Below are 20,982 nucleotides of genomic sequence, written 5' to 3' on the forward strand. Positions count from 1 at the left end.
TAAGGACGACGAGCCTCTCTGGGCACACTTAGGACGTCCAACACAAATGCTCTCCAAGGCATCACTTTAAACATTCGAGGGGACCCGAGGGAAGCTTGGCGCACCCTTGACTCTCCAGCAGCGGCGGGAAACTGAACAGTCCGCGGCAGAAGTACTGCGGGAATTGCAACTCTCTCCCGGTGCCCAGCGAGCGACGCCAAAGCTCGGCGTGCGCATCACTGGCCTGCAGGGGGCGCCCCGCCCCGCCCCGCCCCGTCCCGCCCTCCGAGCCTCCGCCCGCGCCCCTGCGCAGCCCGGGGCGGGCGCAGCGGGCCAGCGAGCTCCGGGGATTGACTACCCGCGCGCTCACTTCCGCGTCCCGCCGCCGGCCGCCGCCATCGGACAATGGGCGGCGCGCCGCGGCTGCAGTGAGCTCTGCTGGATCTGGCCACCGGCCCCAGGCCAGGGGCTGCCCAGTGTGTTTGCAAGTTCGATTGTTCGACGTGGATGTGAGTTTACTTTTTTCTGTGTACGTTCTCTGTCTTCTTTCTCCTGTTTTGGGTTTTATGACTTGTAGAAGAGAACTTTTCTAAGCAGGCCGGGCACGGCTGAAGGCTGCTCTGCCCCCACGTGGACGCTCCCCAGGGGAAAAGAAGTCTGAAAGTAAACTTAGCCCCGCTGGCCTGAAGGCCTCAACTCTGGCTGGACTGTAAGTTTTGGAGTCATGACCTTCTTGCTGGGCAGGTGGGAATCTTTATCTGCCTTAGGCTGGACCTGAAACCTCGGCCAGCACCCAAATCTCCCCCACCACATTCACACCTTGAACCAGGGCTAGGTCCCGGACACTGATCTACAACATGGATAAATACGATGATCTGGGCCTTGAGGCCAGTAAGTTCATCGAGGACCTGAACATGTATGAGGCCTCCAAGGATGGGCTCTTCCGGGTGGACAAGGGTGCTGGCAACAACCCAGAATTTGAGGAAACTCGAAGGGTGTTCGCGACCAAGATGGCCAAAATCCACCTCCAGCAGCAGCAACAGCAGCAGCTCCTACAGGAGGAGGCCCTACCTAGGGCAGGCAGAAGCCCGGTCAACGGTGGGAACCGTCAGGGTGCGAGCAGCAAGCTGGCTGCAGATGGGGCTGCTAAGCCTCCTCTGGCTGTGCCAACAGTGGCACCTGGATTAGCTACCACCACTGGGGCCGTGCAGCCCTCGTACCCATCTCAGGAGCAGAGGATCAGGCCATCTGCCCATGGTGCAAGGCCTGGCAATCAGAACTGTGGTTCCAGGGAGGGGCCTGTGAGTTCCCAGAGACCTGCTTTACATGGCCTGGGTCCCTCCTGTGAAGACCCTTCCTGCCTCACTCACGGAGACTATTATGACAATTTCTCTTTGGCAAGCCCACAGTGGGGTGATAAACCTGAAGGGTGCCCCAGCGTGAGTCTGGGTGTAGGAAGTGGATGGCCTGGTTGCCCAGGGAATGACTCCACACTGCCCAAATCCTGTGGAGACCATCACCCTTACCAGCCACAGCTCTCCACACTGTGCTCTGGCAGGTCTTTTGAAAGTGGCATCAGTGGCCAGGACGGTGGCATTGGTGGCCATAGCAGCGAGAAGCCAACAGGCCTTTGGTCCACTGCCTCCTCTCAGCGAGTGAACCTCGGCTTTTCTTCCATGGGCTTGGAGAATGGGACCTCCGCTCAACCCAAGGGCACAACTGTTTCAGCACCGATGGTCCCTAGCAGCGCCAGCCAAGGAGCTTGTCCAAAAAGAGATTCAGGTCTGGGATATGAGGCTTCAGGCAGGGTCTTCAAACCCCTTGTGGACACTCAGCCTTGGCTCCAGGATGGGCCCAAGTCTTACCTCTCTGTTTCTGCTCCATTATCCTCAACAGCTGGCAAGGACAGTGCCCAGCCAGGTATGACTACCGGGCTGGATCCTAAGTTTGGATGCGTGGAGTCTGGCACTAGTCCCAAACCCAGCCCCACCAGTAACGTCCATCCGGTAATGTCCACTCCATCTGAGTTATCTTGTAAAGCGAGTTCTCCCAGCTGGTCCACTGACAGTAGCCTGGAACCTGTGCTCCCAGGGAGCCCCACCCCCTCCAGGGTGAGATTGCCCTGCCAGACCCTGGCACCGGGCCCTGAGCTTGGACCCTCCACTGCGGAATTGAAGTTGGAAGCCCTCACCCAGCGTCTGGAGCGAGAGATGGATGCTCACGCCAAAGCGGACTACTTCGGTAAGTAAGATGCTTTGGAATTGCCTGTGGTGGAGCGATGGTGTCCCCGCCAGGATGCTATTATTTCTCCTTCCTCTTTCAGCTACTTCTGCTCCTTTAGAAACTTGAAAGCAGCTGCCGGCAGAAAGCAGCCTTTGCATATGGGAGTTACCCATGTGAGCAGAGTGAAGCAGGGTGGGATTGCTCATAACTGCCCTCAAAAAAAGGGAAATGAAGCTGGGAGGTGGTGATGCTCTCGCCTTTAATTCTGACACTTGGGAGGCAGACGCAGGAGGATCTCTGAGTTCGAGGCCAGCCTGGTCTATTATAGCTAGAGTTCCAGAACAGCCAGGGCTACACAGAGAAATCCTGCCTTGACAAACTAAACCAAACCAAATCAACAAACAAAACAAAACAAAAAAGAGGGAAATTCTGTGAGTTTGTGTTTCAAGGGTTTGAGGTACCACCTCAAGCTTCTTGCAGTGACTGGCTTGAGCTGACCAAATTTGTGGTTGTTCTACATGGTGTAAATGTGTGGGATGTGTGGCTTTTGTTTCTTGTCTTCTGTTCATATGGTGGTTCTGCAGGTAGCCATGGACCAGCATCATACATACCTTTGCCTAGATGCTGGTTACAAAAGGAAATCATTAGCCCCTCCCTGGATCTACTGCAGCAGGAACTCAGGGTAAGATCCGAGAAGGAGAGAGACTTCTGCAGGATCACGATAACAACTGGGCCAGGTGCCTCTTGACTCAGTCCACACCCAGCACCAGCCAGCAGCAGGTGATACCCGCAGGTGTGACCTGACACAAGGTGAAGGTGCTTCTTCAGGCTTTTACCCAAAGTTGCAGATTTCATTCTCTCTTAAAAAAAAAAAAAAAAAAAAAAAACAAAAAACCACACACTCTTTACAGACGACTGGCTTCGACTTTTATTTCTACACGGTGTTTGGAGGCAGCAAGAAAGTGGCTGTATTCCTTTGTTGAAAACAGTTGCCTGTCTCATGGGAGGGTGGCTTGGAAAGACAGCCTGTGTTTAGGAGTCTGTGGCTTTTTTCATCTTTTAATTCTCTCTCTCTCTCTCTCTCTCTCTCTCTCTCTCTCTCTCTCTCTCTCTCCATTTTTGGCCTCTTGAGTAGTGGGTTCATGATTTCTCTGAAGTCCAAGTCCTCCCAAATGGTGGCTTCACCAGTAGAGGAGGCCGGGACACGGAAGACCCTTGAGGGAAAGAAGCTGGCTTTTCCCACTCTCCAAAAGAACCCATTTGTCCTGAGGCCTTAGGCGGGTCACCAGCCCAAGGAGATGGGCTATGGGCAGATATGAAGTCCATAGTAGGACTGGGATCTGCTTACTGTGAGCAGCTCTGGGAGCTAGTGCTCATGACACTCAGCAGTCAGAGGTCATGGTTGCTGTTAACTAGTTTCTTCTTAGATTTATTTTATTATTTTATGTATATGAGTGTTTTGTCTGTGTGTATGTATGTATACCACATGCATGTCTAATGTTGGTAGAAATCAGGAAATGGCATCAGATTGCCTGAGATTGGAGTAACAGGTGGTTATGAGCCCCCATGTGGGTGCTGGGAATTGAACCATGGTCCTCTGCAAGAGCAACAAGTGCGCTTGACTGCTGAGCTACCCCTCTAGCTCCTGGTTTATTTTTTAAAGCACAAAGCACCATCCTGCTGTGAACTGCCCCATCTTGTTTGCAAAGCATGGTTTTGAAAAATAATATTTAGCTGGAGATGTAGTGGATCCTTTCATTTAAACTTACTAAGTTTTTAATTTAAAGCTCATAGAACAAAAACATCTATTCAGGGGCGATAGTTTACATTTGTCATCAGAGCAACGACATTGACCTACACTCTATTCATTCAGCCTCCAACCCCTGATCACCTGTCTGGGTTGTGCTCTGGACTAGGCCTTGGGAATACATGGTGGATAGACAATGCAGTGCAAGCAGCAGGAAACGAGCAAGTACTAGGGAGAGAAGTACTAGGTAGAGTATGAGGATGAAGCCTTGGCCTGTGGGTGACATTACTTGTTTTGAACTGGGTCATGAAGTGCAGTCTCAACTGAGAAGATTGCATTTGGGCAGAAGCTTGAAGGACAGGGATGGCAGGACCACTGTGTATCTCTGTAGGGAAAGGGTGGAGTTGGTGGAGTTTATGCCAGGGTAGTCTGCCCTGTGGCTGCTTTGATGGTAGGGTGTCTATCTCTGACTGATCATGTGGCAGGGAAATTCCTCTCTTTAAGGACTCAGCAGGCAAGTTTTAACAGACCATGTGCTTTCCTAGGCAGCCCCTCCCTTGACTATAAAAAGAATTCACTAGACCTCATAGGCCCCCTCCCTAGGTCTCATAGCACTTGCAAAATTCAGTATATATTAAATCATGGTTACCTTTTACTTCCAGGTAGAATATTATTCCATGGCACAGCACTTTTGCCAAAGGGAGCTGAGGTATTCTCTCACTATCAGTCAGTAGAATTCTAGTTAGAAGCAAAAAAGACTGATGTTTGGTTTGTTAGCCTAGGTCCCTTCCTGAGCTAGACTTAAGATGTCTCTTGAGCATCTGTTCAGGGTGAGCATTTGGCTGATCCCCTTCATGGCCAGTGAGTGCTGTTGGATTCTGAAGATGCCCAGTTTCTGGGTATTTAATGGTTTTTAAATTTTTATTAACGGGGGAGGGGTAGGTGGGCACCATGGTATGTGTATAGAGGTTAGAGGAAATTTTGCAGGAGTCAATTCTTATTCTACCATGTGGGCCCTGGGGACAGGCTTGGCAGCAAGTGCCTTTACCTGTTGAGCCATCTTGCTGGCCCTAGTTTTTGATTATTTGTTTGCTCAGCACTAAAGGTACTTCTGGAACTTTTCGTGGATGTCATTGTGTATATGTGTGTGTTGTTTTTGTTTTAATTAGTTAATTAATTAATAATTTGAGACAATGTCTTCTCGCTCTATAGCTTAGGCTATAGCTCTCAGTGCCCTTCCAGTCTCAGCTTCATGAGTGGTGTGACTATGGACATAGCTTGCATCTGGTTCCTTTATGTGTCTAGATGAGCCTTATTTCTTTCCACTCACCCCACTGTAAGTGACTCTGTGTTCTCTGGGACTCTTCTGTGGCTCTTTCTTGTCCATGAGGAAATAAGATTGTGCATATTTGTGAGACAGTAGACAGCATACCATTTCAGCACAAAGGACAGGAGGCAGGTGGGGGCACTTGGTGCTGCCATTCCTCAGACTCCTGTCATTTCTTTGTGTTTCACAATCCTCTCTATTAATGTCTCTGGAAACATTCAGTCATATGTCCTCAGCTATTGTCATCACCCCCTGTGTGTAAGACATGAGATGTCCCTCCTGTCCAGCCCTGGCTCATCCTTTCCCACCCTACCCAGTCCCTCCTCTGCTCTGGTAACCACTGGTCTGTTCTCTGCTTCTTTGAAATCAACCCTTAACTTTTATGTCTGAGTGACAGTATGTGGTATTTGTCTCTCTCTACCTGATTTACTTCATTTCATATGGTGAGAGCTGCTGATGCTTTGTCAGGGATGCGTTTGGGCTCCCGGATTCCCTGCTGCTCATTGCTCCTAGAAGATACTGTTCATGCAGTACAGCTTCTGTTCTCATGAAGCTCTTCATGCCACAGAGAGGAGATGAAGATTCAGGCTGCATTGCCTTGTTTATTTAGGCCCCAACTTTTCCTCCTCCCTCTGGGTCCTCTGCTCCCATACTAAGGCCCAAACAAAGCACCCATCTCAGCCTGGCTTTCTTGGAAGCTGACTCTGAGACTTAATTTTGGAGGGTGCTCACTGAGTGGTACATTTGGGGTCCACCTCTGACCCCATAGGGAGGCAGCAAAGTCCAATGTCATCCTGACCTGGCTCTCATACACTTCCTCCAGGGATCAGTCACTGGATGTGGGTTGCCCTGGGAGTTGGGTCACCTAGGGTGGAGTGTTTTGTGAAGCTGGGGTAGTCCCCCTAGGGCTGATGGCAGGTGAAGCTACCCACCAGTCTCACACTAGCATCTGAGTCACTGTTCCATCAATGAAGCACCCATCATAACCCCACCTCTGGTGCTGGAGAGGACATGTGACCTTGGGGACCCTGGTTCTGATAATTGCTGCCAAGCAGTGGGAGACACTGTTGTCAGCTAATCTTCACAGCTCAGCCACCATTATAAACAAGGAACTGTGGCACAAAGTTCAGTGACTTGCCCTCAGACCCCCCCAACTTTTTCTCTTAGGTCTCGTAGGGACTAGCTGGTCTCCCAAGTCTGGCTTAGATATCCTCTGCTCATCTACCCAGGAGAGTGCAAGCTCTTCCCCAGCTGAGAGAAGGCTCTGCACCCCCCTGCTAGGTACATGAGTGAAAGTCTGAAGATGAGAATACATAGGTTGAAGAGTCTCCTTTCCCCAGAAGTAGAGAACGGACCTCTCCCCACCTACAAAGACACAGAGAGACTGACTTTATCTTCAGCTTTTCAGTGCTTGATCCTGTACTTAGGCACCAGGATACAGGATATGATTTCCTCTGGGAATGGCTCTGTCCCTGCCTGGGCCCAGCAAGCCCCACTGGTTCCATTTTAGTGGCTATCTAGGAGGTGAGTTGAGCAGCCTAAACAAGAAGCAGTCACAAACTGTCCTGTCTGTTCTTCTGTGTAATGTTTTTATTGTTTTTCTTTACTTTTACTTTTTTGAAACAGGGGTCTTATGTAGCCCAGGCTAGCCTTGAGCACTTTATGTAGCTGAAGATGACCTTGGACTGCTGATCTTCCTGCATCCACCTCCTGAGTGGTAGAATTATAGGCACACAGGCCAACCTCTTTGTCTTATAATTTTTAAAAAAGATTTATTTATTTATTTATTTATTTACTTATTTATTATATATAAGTACACTGTAGCTGTCTTCAGACACACCAGAAGAGGGTGTCAGATCTCATTACAGATGGTTGTGAGCCACCATGTGGTTGCTGGGATTTGAACTCAGGACCTCTAGAAGAGCAGTCAGTGCTCTTAACAGCTGAGCCATCTCTCCAGCCCCGTCTTATGATCTTTTAAGCACATCTTATCTGACTTTGCTAGTGGCAGTATGAGGTGTGGGGCTGAATTCTAAGCTGGGTGGAGATTATAGGCTAGACATGCAATAGAGGAGCACCCCCAGAAGTCTAGAGCAGAGTAAACTACTCACAGAACAAACACAACCTGTCCTTAGCATAAGATGACTACGGAGCACAGCATTACCCAAGAAGCCTCTTGAGCCTGTAGTCATTGGTGTCCTCTGGGATTCACAGCAGAAAGCATGTGATTTGAGGTAGCCTATCATGACACGAGAACATGTGAAGACATCTGTGGTGGTTTTGGCAGAAGCATTACATGCAGGAAAGGCAAACCCAATACCAGAATAACTATCTCCTCCTGTAAGAACAGAACGTTGTCCTTTCCATGGAGGGTCAGTGTAGTCAGCCTGTCACCAGGTTGCTGGCTGGTCATCTTGGGGAATGGTGTCATATCTGGGGCTCACAGTTGGTCTCTGCTGTTGGCAGATTTGCATTTAGCAATAGCTGTAGTCAGGTCAGCCTTAGTGGAAGTCCATGTTGCTGAGCCTAAGTATAACTCCACTTCTGGTACCAACTTTTGTATTAGTTAGAGTTCTCTAGAGTCACAGAACTTATAGAATGAATATCTTTGTCTCCCTGTCCTTCTGTCTCTGTCTCTGTCTGTCCGTCTCTCTCTCAGCAGGCAGCCAGGAGGGTCTCTTCTGCACTGGGCAGAGCTTAAGCATAGGGCCTCAAAACCCACTCCCTCAGAGATGCACTTCCTCCAGCAAGGCCACACCTCTTAATAATAGCACTTCCCATAGGCCAAGCAAAATGAGGCCTAGGGATGGCCAGGAGTTGGTGACGTTGGTACACAGAAAGCCCTACTGCAGGATACTACGATATGAGGAAATGACAGAGGTGCTTTCCTTCTGTGTGGTCAGTGGTTAGGATTCAGACAACATTTTGGTCCTCTGTATCTTCTGAAAGACTTCTCACCCACATTTCAGCTTTGTGCCTGCCCAGCTGCACTTTCCTGACATCTCCCTTCAGAGATGTCAGGGGCACATGACCAGGCAGCCTCCTGGCTTCATTGAGCTGCACACCCCTCAGTCAATCTCACAGATGCATTGGGCATCTGAGGCAGTCCCTGCTGGGCCCTATGCTCTTGGCTGAGATGATAGGGAAGAACACAGAGGTCAGAGTCTGATCTGGCACCATGATAAGATCTGCACTTCCTCTAAGGTTCCTAAGTACTTTGGCCTTGCTTACTCTGCAATCCCATCCCCACTAGTGTTCCCCCAACTGCCCTGGCTGTTCCCAATAAATAGATACCTGCCTGCCGATCTCCCTCCAGGCGTCCTGACTTTCTGGAAACAGAGCTGTAACTGACCTGGCTTCCTCGCCAGCAGTTCCCTGTCCCATCATGCCTTCTCTCTGAGGTCCACCCATGCTTGGGAGGGTGTGTTCCTACTCTTTTACTTTAACCCCACCCCCCACTCCTCCTTTCAGAGCACAAACCAAAACTGATCTTTGACATGACTGTTCTTGCTAGAGCTTCTAGAAAATTTTGTTTCTTTTTGTTTGCTGCCTACTTGCTGCTAGGAGGCAGAACTGTGGAAGAAAGGACCCACTTGGAATCAGAAAGCCAGGTATCCTGGCTCAATGCTGCCGGCAGCCCAAGGGTTAATGCTGAGAAATCCGTCTCTGCTGAGGCAGCAGCCTCCGAGCATCTTGTTCAGGCCCAGAAGTCTGAAGATGTGACACTTGGTATGATCAACATCTGGTCGGCTAAGAGGGTCTGAGCAACATCATTAGTTATTGTGGACACCTGGGGAAATCCGGATCTGGTTTCCTAGACCCATCTCCTTTCCAAACTGCTACAGAATTAGTAACAGCTTTGTTTTTAGTTACAATTCCAATGACAAGTAGTAACCATTTTTTCTTTGTATACTCTGGAAAACACATAATTATCTTTGTATTTGCTTTTTTTAGACAGGGTCTCATTATGTAGTTCTGGCTATCCTAGAATTTACTATGTAGCCTAGGCTGACCTTGAGTTCACAGAGATCCACCTGCCTCTGCCTCTGGAGTGCTGGGATTAAATTAGTGGTTCTCAACTTAATGCTTCAACCCCTTAATATTGTTTCTCATGTTGTGGTGACCCCATGCCATAAAATTATTTCATTGCTACTTCATAGCTGTAATTTTGCTACTGTTATGAATTGTAATATAAATATTTGATACAAAGGCTATCTGATATTCGACCCTTTTGGGAATCTTGACCTACAGATTGAGAACCCCTGGATCAAAGGAAGTAGCCCTTATGCCTGGCTAGAAAATATATAATTAAAAAGACAAAGCATGTGTAGGGCTATTACACACCTATACTCCCAGTATTCTGTAGGATTGCTCTAAGTTCAAGATCAGTCTGAGCTACATCATTGAGACCTTGTCTCAAAAAAAAAAAAAAAAAAAGAAAAGAAAAGAAAAAGTAAAACACAATTAAAAGTGTATTAAGAGCCAGGGAGATGACTTAGTGGATACAGATACTTGCTGCCATGACTTATGACCTGAATGAATTCAGTCCCTGAAACCCACGTCATGGAAATGGAGAATTGATGCCCATAAATTGTCCTTGGACCTCCATAGGCATCCTGTGATAGGAGCAAATGTGCATGCCTGTGTTTGTGTATATGTGTGTGTGTATACACATTAAATAATTATAAAAGAATAATAATAATTGCTTTAGAAAGGACTCGGAGTTTACCTTAAGAGTAGTCATTGGTTTAAGAGCAGCTGGGGCCACGAGTTTGTGGCACTTTTTCTTTTTTACTGGCATGTACTTGGACACCACCCTGGATGCCCGTGGCATGCTAGACAAGGCTGGCCCTTTGCTGATCATCCAACACAGAATAATGGCCTGGGGCCTCACACTGTTTGCCCTGGTCTTTCCTTCTGTGTCCCAGTGCCTCACATCAAGTAGGGCTCAGTGGATCTGTGCTGGAGAAACGGAGGGATGCTCCTTAGGGTGGGAAGATGTAAGGACTGGCTTTTTAACCAAGTTAGCACACTTAAATAGTTGGGTAAAATTTGTCAGGAACTTACTTTTCATAGCATACCACATGTATTTTTAATCCTCTTTACAGCCCTACTGCCTCCCCTTTTACAGATGAGGAAAGCAAGGTGCATAAGAGGTCAGGGATCTGCTTAGCCCACTGACCAAGCACCTTTGCTGCAGACCACGATCTCCATCCAGTATTTCTGGAAGCTCAAGGGCTTCCTGACTACAGAGCTTACTGGAGCTTCATTCTTCTCTGGCACCCATACTATCTAGAGTAGCTAGATCCTTGTCTTGCAGCTCTGCCCAGCATCTATGTCTTCTGCCCAGAAGCCTGTTCCCCTAGAAGTGCTTCCCTACCGTGCTGTGACAGGTCTCTCTCTCTCTCTCTCTCTCTCTCTCTCTCTCTCTCTCTCTCTCTGTGTGTGTGTGTGTGTAGGGAATGTGGCTGGCCTTTGACTGTTCATGTTCCACTAAGGCCCGTGGGCTATGATGAGTGGGCTACACCATTGGAGTGCTTGCCTGACCTCCCAGAGTGTTGTAGGCATAGCTGGAGTGTGCTAGACCACACTTTTCTTGGAAACATTCTGTATACTTGTCCCCAGGCAGTGTCCAGAGGGAAACGAACCAAACTTAGATGAAACTATGCTAAGTATATCTGCCAAGCCGAACGGAAGCTTTACACTGAAACAAAACAGGTCACCAGATTTTCCAAAGCAGGGGGTTTGGCCAGAGAATATTTATAGCTACTCCAGAGTTTGTTTTTCATTTTATTCCTCCTGGGGAAACAAGCTGGACATGGGTCTGACAGTCATGCTGTGAGAGACTTTCTACTTGACCATCTCAAGTAGATGACTTTAAGGTGTACAGCTGGGTTATTATTTTTTTTTAAAGTTTTATAAGCTTTGAGTATAGACATGGTTTAGTTCCTTCCTCCTCTTTCTTGCTCTGTGTGATTTATCTCTGTGTCCTGAGAGAGGGAGAACAGGTTACTCTTGGTTATTAGAGGTTTGAGGAGAATATATCGGGAGCCTGTTGCACATAAAGTTATGGAAGCCTGCCGGATGCTGCTTATCTTTTAAGTTTTGGGAGCTATAATGATCAAAATCCTTAGAGGACCAAGTGGACAAGTTCCCCACCCCCATCATGCAGAACCTGAGTTGGGTGATTGCGTTACAGCAGCCCTGTGCTGGGCAACAGGTGGTGGCCATTTCAGGCAGCGTCCATAGCGGGTTTGCTTCTGCTGCCTTCTGACCTTAACTGCAGCTTCTCCATTCTCCTGAGCCTCCAGGCTTTTCCTTTAGCAGGGTGGGACCATGTTGGCTCACATGGTCACACCCTGAGGTTTCTGAATCTGCTGGTGTCTCCTGCTCTCCTTCCACCACAGTTTGCTTCCTGATGACTCAGTAGAGTGGCAGTTTTAGAAAGAGCTGGACCTCATGGGCAGCTGTGGCTGGCTCCACAGAGTTTGCTGACAGAGCTGTCCCTGGTATTAACCAACTACATGGGGAGCAGGTCCCTAGTGTGCTGCTTTTGGACCTTGTGAGCTTGAGCATTTTATTTCAATCTTCTGCTCTTTGGGGACGGGATGACCCGAGTTTTCAGGCAGTGAGGGTTTTTCCTGCTGCTGAATAGAAGGACATTCTCATCTCTGAGAGTGACAGTAGTTCAGGCAGAATCTTCAAATGATGACGACAACAATGATAATGATGATGATGATGATGATGTGTGTGTGTGTGTGTGTGTGTGTGTACATGTGTTGGTTAACTTGGATAGAGTCTTCTTTAGACACTGTGTATATTCATCACTTGGAAAGGAGGAATACGTTTATGTGTTGGTGAGCTTGAAAAATTTTCACTTTCTTCTGTAGAGAAGCTAGGGATGGTCGAAGTCTAGGGAAGGTGTGAAAAACATGTGTGCACAGTACCCTGACAAATTTGCTTATATCCATGAAATCACACAGGGTGTGGGGGTCTCTACAAGATTTGAGTTGTGTTTATTTTGACTTGCTCTGGGCCAGGCTCAGGTCACTGGCTGAGAGCGACTTCCCTGAAGTACCAGAAGCCACCTCTCTCTCTTCTCTAGCTCTTTGGCATCTCATAGTGAGGCATTGTGTTCCCTAGAGACTTAGGGGGCTAGGCAGTAGTCCTACTGTGAACTGGGAGACAGGGATGGGGTGAAGTGGAGAGCAGTTGAAGCCCACCCCCCCATGCTACCCCAAGGTGGTCATTGCATCACCTTCAAAATCTCCCAGAAGCCCAGGCCAGGTCTCCAAAACTATGTGGGATTGGCTATCCAGAAATAGATGTGTGACAGAAAGACTGCTCTAGGGAGGGGAAAGAATGGCTCAGGATGTGGGGTGAGTAGACAGAGGAGGAAGAAGTCAAGGAAGCTGCAGGCAGCTTAGCCACTCACACGGTGGGGGTAGGGTAGCTTCCGCCTGGTCCCTTAGAGAGCCCCACAAAAACCCCCAGAGACAAGCTCACCAAATCCCAGGCAGATTGGGATAAAGTAGAGTTACGTGCTGGCTGGAACATGTGGTTCTCTCTGAAGGGACATTCCTATTACACTAAGTCAGACTTGGAGCTGTTTGTGGGAATGCAGAGTCACACAAACGTGGACCTTGCATCTGTCTGCTCTGTGCCTCTGTTTTCCCATAAGTTAAATGAGCATCTGGTTGTAGTGAAAACTGAGTTGGCTAATGTAGCTATCTGAGCTATCCAGTGTGGAAGACTGCAGACACGTAGCTGCTAAGCACATCACCAGGTGGTCCGTCTGAGCTGAGAAGTCCTTTAAGCATGAAATGTACTCTGGAGTTTGAAGATCTGGTGTGAAGAAAGAATGCGTATTAGTATTTCTATATGAGCTGGGTGTGGTGGCTCAAACCTGTGATCCCAGCACTTTGGAGATAGAAGCAGGAAGATACCAAAGTTCAAGGTCAATTTGCATATATATATATATATATATATATATACACACACACATATATGTTATGTGATATATGTATATATATCACATAAATTCTACGTAAAAATGAGACTTTTGGACACTACAGGCTAAGCAAAATGTTATTCAGTAGTTTCACTCTTGGAGTATACTGTTTGGAAATGTGAGATCATACTGGCTTGTCTCAAGTTTTTGGAAGCACTCAGGATAAAATATGGCAGATAGTGTGGTTCCCTTGCTGTTTAGGATGCATTACTGTATTCTCAAAAGTACTGAGGCATCGTCAGTTACTTTTCCCCATCTGAAAGATGATGCCAGGTGATGTGTTCAGAGACACAGTCTTAAAGATTTTGGGATTGCCACCCACTTCACAGCCAAGAAGGCTGTGCACCGGAGGCAAGGATGGGAGGAGTTCAGATGTTGCTTTGGAGTGTGTGCTCCCTAGGGAAAAGCTATAGAAGGTCTGAAGCTGCTGCCTGCACAGGGCAGGGTGGAGCAGGTGGTGATTACAGCGGAGATAACTTGTTGGTTCTTTAAATGTACTCTTCTGTTAGTGAGTGAAGACAGAGTGCTAAGACTGCTCATCCCACAGGGTCTGAGATGTCAAAGGTAGCAAGCACTTCCTGTCCAGAAAAAGATGATTTGGGAATTGGCTCCTTAGAGACTGCAGGCTACCAGTCTGCTTGTCGATGCTCTGCCCTGCCACGGGGCTCTGTAGCTTTGCCTAGTGTTAAGCCTACCTAGAGGCCTGTTGGGAGGGAAGGTGGCAGGCAGCCAAGTTGGGGCACAGGCTGGGAGGTGTTCCAGGCAGCTTCCACCCTTGGCCTGACAGAGCTGGGGCTGTGCGCTCCGGTGGCAAGGGTTTAACAGAGGCTCCTTGTTGGCCAGCCAGAGGTCAGTGTGAGAAACTGAATAGACCGGAGCTGGCAGCAACCTCTCTTCTGCCTGTGGCCCATGACTGCAGCTCTCTGTCTGACCCATGCATGGAAGTGGGTGTGTAGTGTGTGGAAGAGACAGCTCTGCCCAAGTTCATAGCCAGAGAGCAAAGAATGGATGGTACTTTGGGAGGTCTTTGCCTGCATTGGATGCTCAGTGGCAAGTCTATACGTCTAGTTCTCTCGTTTTCTGGCCCAGCTGCCATTTAGTGCCAGCTCAGCTGATATGTTCTGTCTACTCTTAGCAGTCACAGCCTTCCACACTCAGTCTCCATCACAGGAGAGTTGAGGAATTTGTGACTGTAACTACAGGATTTCTCTGTAGAGGTCCTGGAACTGGCTGTCCTACAACTCACTTTGTATACCAGGCTGGCCTCAAACTCAGAGAGATCTCCCTGCCTCTGCTTCCCAAGAGCCAGGATTAAAGGCATGCACTACCATGCCTGGCTGTGATTGGTTTTTAAGTACCTTGTTTCCATGCAGCAAAATGTGCATGCATTTTGGAGGTATATTGGTATATTTTGACACCTACTTACTCCAAAGAAGACAGAAAATAGTTTTGTCCTTCAGAAAGTTACCTCTTCCAAGTTAGTGCCCATTCACAGACAACCCCTCTTCTGATTTTTAAAAAAAACATGATTTAAGTTTTAGTATAGTTTTTAAAGTGACAATTTTTTTCTTTATCTTGACTAGCTCCCAAATAAATGAGGCAGAGACTATAAGATTTACTTAGTCTAGCTTTTTGGCACAATAGCTCAGCAGAATTAATCCACTTTCATTCTCTAAAATAATCTGGCTATGACTCAGCCATAGCCAGATGTATCTCTGATGATACTTACATTTTAGTATTGATCTGGCTTTCTCTGCTCTAGGTGTTCTCCCATGGTGTCTTTTTGACCCTCTCTTCATTGCAAATCCTCTCTTCCTCTTTCTGTCCCCATCCCCTGGCTGGGATCAGAAATCCAGCCCTATTTTCTCCTCTACTCAGACATTGGCTGATCAGCTTCTATTGACAAGTCAGAGAATGAATGGGGAGCAATGTTTGTACAAATTTGAGGTGAGGGATACTTGAAATAAGCATTGTAATCCTATGTCAGATTGCAGCCAGATACAAGGGCAGAGAAATCAGCATATGAATAATACAAGGATAATCTTTACACACTACGCAGTAACATTATGCCTATATTTAAGAGTTACAACTCTTAGAAATTATTTTTAATTATATGTATGTGTGTGTCTGCATTTGGGTATATACAGAAGAGTGCAAGTGCCAAAAGTCCAGAGGCCGAAAGCATTGGATCCCCTGGACCTGGTGTTACAGGCAGTTGTGAGCCACTTGATGTGAGTGCTGGGAAAGGGCCTTCCTCTGGAAGGAAGCATGCTCGTAACCACTGAGTCATCTCTCCAGCCCCCATTTAGTAGTTTTGTTTTTATTTATGCGTGTATAGGCACACATACTACAGCATGTACTTGGAGGCCACAGAACAACTCTCAGGGTTTGTTTCTCTCCTGTCATATGAGTTCTGGGGAACAAATTGAGGTTGTCAGGTGTATTAGTCATCAGGGTTCTCTAGAGGAACAGAACTGATAGAATGAATCTATCTATCTATCTATCTATCTATCTATCTATCTATCTATCTATCTATCGGCTATTTAGAAAAGGGACTTATTCGAATGTCTTACAGGCTTTGGCCCAGTTAGTCCAGCAATGACTATATCTACAAAACATAAAGTCCAAGAGTCCAGTAAAATTGTTCAGTCCATGAGGCTGGGTGTCTCAGTTGGCCATGAGTAGATGCTGGAACTCCCAAAGAAGTAGACTCTAATGCCAGTGAAGGAATGGACTTGGTGGTGAGAGCAAGCAAAGTGTGCATGCTTCCTTTTCCCATGTCCTTTATACAGCTGCCAGTAGAAGGTAGGGCCCAGATTAAAGGCAGATCTTCCTCCTCCAGGAGATCTGGATTAAAGGTCTACCTTTCCACCTCAAAGACTGGGTTAGAAGTGGATCTTCCCACTACAAATGATTTAATTGAGAAAAAGTTCCTTGCAGGTATCCCCAGCCATTTGGTTTTTAGTTAATTCTAGATATAGTCAAAATGACAATCAAGAATAGCCATCACATATGGTTTAGGCAGTAAGCACTTTACCTTGCCAGGGCATCCTACTGGCCCCATTTAATAGTTTTGCTTGTTCTAAACTATAATGTAAATGAATTCATATTGCATTTATATGTGGTTCTATGCTAACTAATCAGTACTATATATTAGATAAGGTATCTTTGGACAGAAAGCACAAGTCAGGGTGGAGAAAAGCTAGCAGCAGCTTATTACATTTTTAGGCAGAGAGACATTAGACTGAAGTGATAGCAGTTTTGAATGTTTCCTGCTCTTACAGAGGACCCAAGTTTGATTCCTAGTATCCGTATTAGCTGACTTGTGTGTGTGTTTCTGTACTGAGATGCCAAGTTAGATAAACACTGCACCCCAACGAGCCACATCTTCAGCTCCTACTTATGTGCTTTTAAATGCTCAGTAATCTTATGTTAGAGGGAATTGATTGAGGGAACATACTCTTTTACCCTTCAAAAGAGTCTAGGGATAAAAAACAGACCTTTGAATGAAGTGATTTTTTTCCATTCACTTGTTGGAAAAGTCCTTTCCGTCTGGTTTCTGTGCTTTCCTGGAGACTCACTTGGGTCACTTTTTCTTTCAGGGATAGTCAGATCCTAATTTTATGCAAGTAACTATGAATGCAGACTTAGAGTACAGTACCTGACACACATACACACACACACACACACACCCCAATACGACAACTTTCTCCAGGGGTGGCCAGGAGGAGTGTCAGGCATTTCGTTATTAGGAAGAGTCCTCCTGTCCAGCCAGTAGTCTTTCTAAAGCTCTGACCAGTCAGTAGTCAGATACATCCTGGTAAAATCTGAAACCAGGTCCTCTGCTGCCTTTAGCCCCCTTTCCCTTTCCTCCTGGGATGTTTGATTCTGGGAACCATCTCTGTCCAGTTCCCTTCCTCTGGACAGGGTTGCTTCTGTCTCTTCCTGAAAGATGGCATGACATTCGTGTCTGTGCATGGTTCATTTACTCTACCAATCTTAAGCCAGGAAGTTTTATTAAGCAATATTTCCTAGGGGAAAAAAAGCTTTAATGATATGCCCTGTATTCTACTCTAGGCTTCATATAAAACTGATTGTAAAAACTCATTACTGTAGGGCTCGGTAGTTAAAGCGCTTGTCCCACAAGCAAGCGTAAGTATTGGGGTTTGGTTCTCCAGCACTCACAAATCCTGGGTAGATGTGGTGATCTGCCTTTAATTTCAGCTTTGGAAGGTGGAGACCGGGGATCCGCAGAGCAAGTCTAGCTATATTGGTGACCTCTGTGTTTGATGAGAGACTTTATCTCGATGAACAAGATGGAAGAGAGATGGAGGAGGATTCCAGTATCAGCCTTGGACCTCCACGTGCATGTGCTCCCAAACTGGTCCCACTGGGGTTCAAGTAGCAGGACTGTTTGTTCCAAGAAGAAACTTAGGAAGAGACCTGTGCTGGTTGTTAGTGCTATACCCTTACAGCATTGCCCCGTGATCTGACTTCTGTCACTGTAATTGTTTTTTAAGGATTTATTTTAAATTGTGTCTGTGTCTGAGTCCAGAAGAGGACAATATATCCCCTTGGCACAGAAGTTACAGGCAGCTGTGACTGCCAGATGTGGGCACTGGGAATGGAATTCTATAACAGTAATTTTAATATAAATGTATGCAGTAAATAAATACAGCGCCTGTTTTCTTTATCGTAGCTAGTTTCCCAATAATGACACAGAGAGACCAAGATTTATTTTAGGCTTAAATACAACAACTAGGCATTATTCTAATCCTTCAATCTTATCTGGCTACTGTTGCGGCCAGCCAGCGGCTCACATGTCTGGGTTCTAGTCTGAGAGGCATCTTGGAACCTGGAAGAGAAGAGGGGGCTAGGCGACTCGAGAGAGACAGAGCTGATACAAGATTCTGATCAAAGCTCAATTTTACTATTTCGTGCACCGAGTTATGAAGGAGGGGGAAGGGGCCCATTCCCACCAAATCATCCTGGAGTAAAGTTGCAGGTGACCACGTGTTTGACTCCGGTACAGCAAGGCGGCAGGCAGCGGCAGCGGCAGTGAGAGTGGCAGGCTCCACCCCGATGCACACAGTGAAACCTGAGCAAACAGGTTTCAGGCTGAGGGGGTGGGGGAGGTTACAGGCTACCTCCCAGCCAAGATCCCAAATATACTTGGATTTTTTTATTGCTCTGGCCCTTTGGGCTTCAGGTGTATTCTGTGTCTCTCCAGACCCCCATGACTGACAGAAGTCTCTTTACTCTTTTTTTTTTTTTTAAAGATTTATTTATTTATTATATGTAAGGCATCAGATCTCATTACAAATGGTTGTGAGCCACCATGTGGTTGCTGGGAATTGAACTCAGGACCTCTGGGAGAGCAGGCAGTGCTCTTCACCACGGAGCCGTCCCTCCAGCCCTCTTCTCTCTAATCTTCTCTTTATTTCCAAGTCCCTGGCTTTTCCAGTTTTTATTGAAAAGGCAGAGAATAAATGATGAACATTATTTACACAAACCTGAGACAGGAGATATTCTTGACACAAGCATTACAGTGCCAGGCCCAGATTGCAACAAGATGTGAGGGCAGAGAAATCAGCACTTGAACAACACGAGGGTAAACTTTACACAGTGCACAATATCATTATGCCTACAGAACTGTGGTCCTCACAAGAGCAGCACAAGCTGCTAACTTGTGAGCTGTCGCTCCAGCCTGGTTGGTATTGTTTTTATGAGTATTCTTGGATCTCTTTGTCCTTCAGGAAGGATTCTGTGAAATTATTAGGTGAGTTAAAAAAAAATGTGTCTAATTGTCCTTTAAAATGCTATGTATCCTTTTGGGATTTCCCCCTTGAAGAGTATGTCCATGGGCTACCTGGCAGTGGGCTGTCAGCAGGCTTAGCTGAAGTGAAGTGTGGTGTTTTAAACTCCCTCTTCCTTTGAGGCGGGAGAGGCATTGAGGCCAGAAGCTGGAGATCACAGGCAAATTTACAGTGATTGGGAAGTTGCTATCTGAACTTCCTTTCCCACTGAGTGAAGTGAGGCCACGTGTTCGGTGGCAGCTGAAGAAAGAGGTCTGGTGCAATGGCTGCAGCACCAAGTGGCTTTAAGTACTTCCTTTGTGGGTTAGAGATGGCCTCACGGATTGGCTCAGGAACTGCAGAGTGCATGAGAGGGTAGAAGCAGGGGCATCCAGAGAGTCAGGCAATGCTGTGTTGTTCTCACTCGGATCTCATCCTCATGTGCACATGAGGATCAGCTGGTAAACTTTGATTTTGGACACTCTGGAGGTGATATTGGGCATCCATCAGCACCTGGCCTGAATAGTGCAAGGTCTAGAGGAGGTGATGTGCTCATTGGTAGGTAGACACCCAACAGCAGTGGGCAAACAGTGCCTCTGGGGATATTTCAGCTTTAGTGTGGGAGGGACGGAGTATTGCTAGGGTCATTAGTCTAGTTTGATACAATGGTATGGTCCATTTCTAGAACCTGTTGATGCCCAGAACTCTCAGAACTGGCAGGTCCACAGGGTAGATAGCCTTTAGATGAGAAAAAGCCCCACACACTTTTCTCTTGATTTAGTAATAGCTCTTTCTCTCTTTCTCTCTTTCTTTCTTTCTTTCTTTCTTTCTTTCTTTCTTTCTTTCTTTCTTTCTCTCTTTCTCTCTTTCTCTCTTTCTCTCTTTCTCTCTTTCTCTCTTTCTCTCTTTCTCTCTTTCTCTCTTTCTCTCTTTCTCTCTTTCTCTCTTTCTCTCTCTCTCTCTCTCTCTCTCTGTCTTTCTTTCTCTCTCTCTCTCCCTCCCTCCCTCCCTCCCTCCCTCCCTTCCTTCCTTCCTTCCTTCCTTCCTTCCTTCCTTTCTTTCTTTTTTTTTTTCCTTTTTGGGTATTCGTGTAAATCTGGTGGCCTCAGGATTGTGCAAAGTCTAAGGATAGTCAACAGCTTCTCTTCTTTTTTTCTAATGTTGCGCCCCAGCCTGGGTCACTTTTGTGAGGCCTCATGCAGGATCCAGGTAAGGTGGGAAGCCCCTTTGCCCACTGTGGGAGAACAGTTTCCTCCAGGTAGGCTGAATGCAGTCACCTTTGCTCTTCATCCCATTGCAGCATCTGCAAAGCATGTCTCCAAGTGATAGAGAAATGCTTATGATTGGACAAATGCTATGTAGCCTACTGGGCAAAGGGACAGGACACAGGGCTGCACTGTCACCTGTAGAAGGTTGCCTTTTTATGGAGGAGCCTTGTAGTTGAGGTTTCAAGTGGTGATGGCCTTTGGTGTGGGTGTGGTAGCAACAAGGCAAAATGGGAGGTGGGCTAGTCCAACAGTGGGAGGTCAGGGGCATGGCTATTCTGAGTGGTTGATGTGAGGACATTTTAAAAAGAGTATAGAAGCTTAGATTTTCTTAGTAGTAATTGGTTTTCCAATTTAAAATAGGAACTCTGGGGGCGTGTAGTGACACACACCTTTTATCCCAGAAGGTATGAAGCAGAGGCAGGCCCATCTCTGTGAGTTCAAGGCCAGCCTGTTCTATGTAGTGATTTCCAAGACACTGTGCTACATAGTGAGACCCTGTCTCAAGAAGAAAAAGAAGGAACTCTAAGGCAGATGCAGAGGCAGAGGCAGAGGCAGGTGGATCTCTTTGAGTTCAAGGTCAGCCTGGTTACATATCAAATTCCAGGTTAGCCAGGGCTACATTATCTCAGTCA

At 46.9% G+C, this 20,982-nt stretch overlaps 1 protein-coding gene across 1 annotated transcript in view; it reads left to right on the forward strand.

Moving 5' to 3' along the window:
* The first annotated feature begins 319 nt into the window (after window positions 1-319).
* Window positions 320-20,982, forward strand: part of Limd1 (LIM domain containing 1) — a 42,455-nt gene continuing 21,792 nt past the window's right edge. Inside the window, exon 1 of the mRNA XM_021172096.3 lies at window positions 320-2,220. Coding sequence (XP_021027755.1) covers window positions 837-2,220 — 1,384 coding nt within the window. The 5' untranslated portion in view covers window positions 320-836. The remainder of the gene's footprint in view (window positions 2,221-20,982) is intronic.

The sequence above is a fragment of the Mus caroli genome, unplaced genomic scaffold (genome assembly GCF_978045245.1).
Source record: "Mus caroli unplaced genomic scaffold, Mus_caroli_1 scaffold_11, whole genome shotgun sequence".
Taxonomy (NCBI): Eukaryota; Metazoa; Chordata; class Mammalia; order Rodentia; family Muridae; genus Mus; species Mus caroli.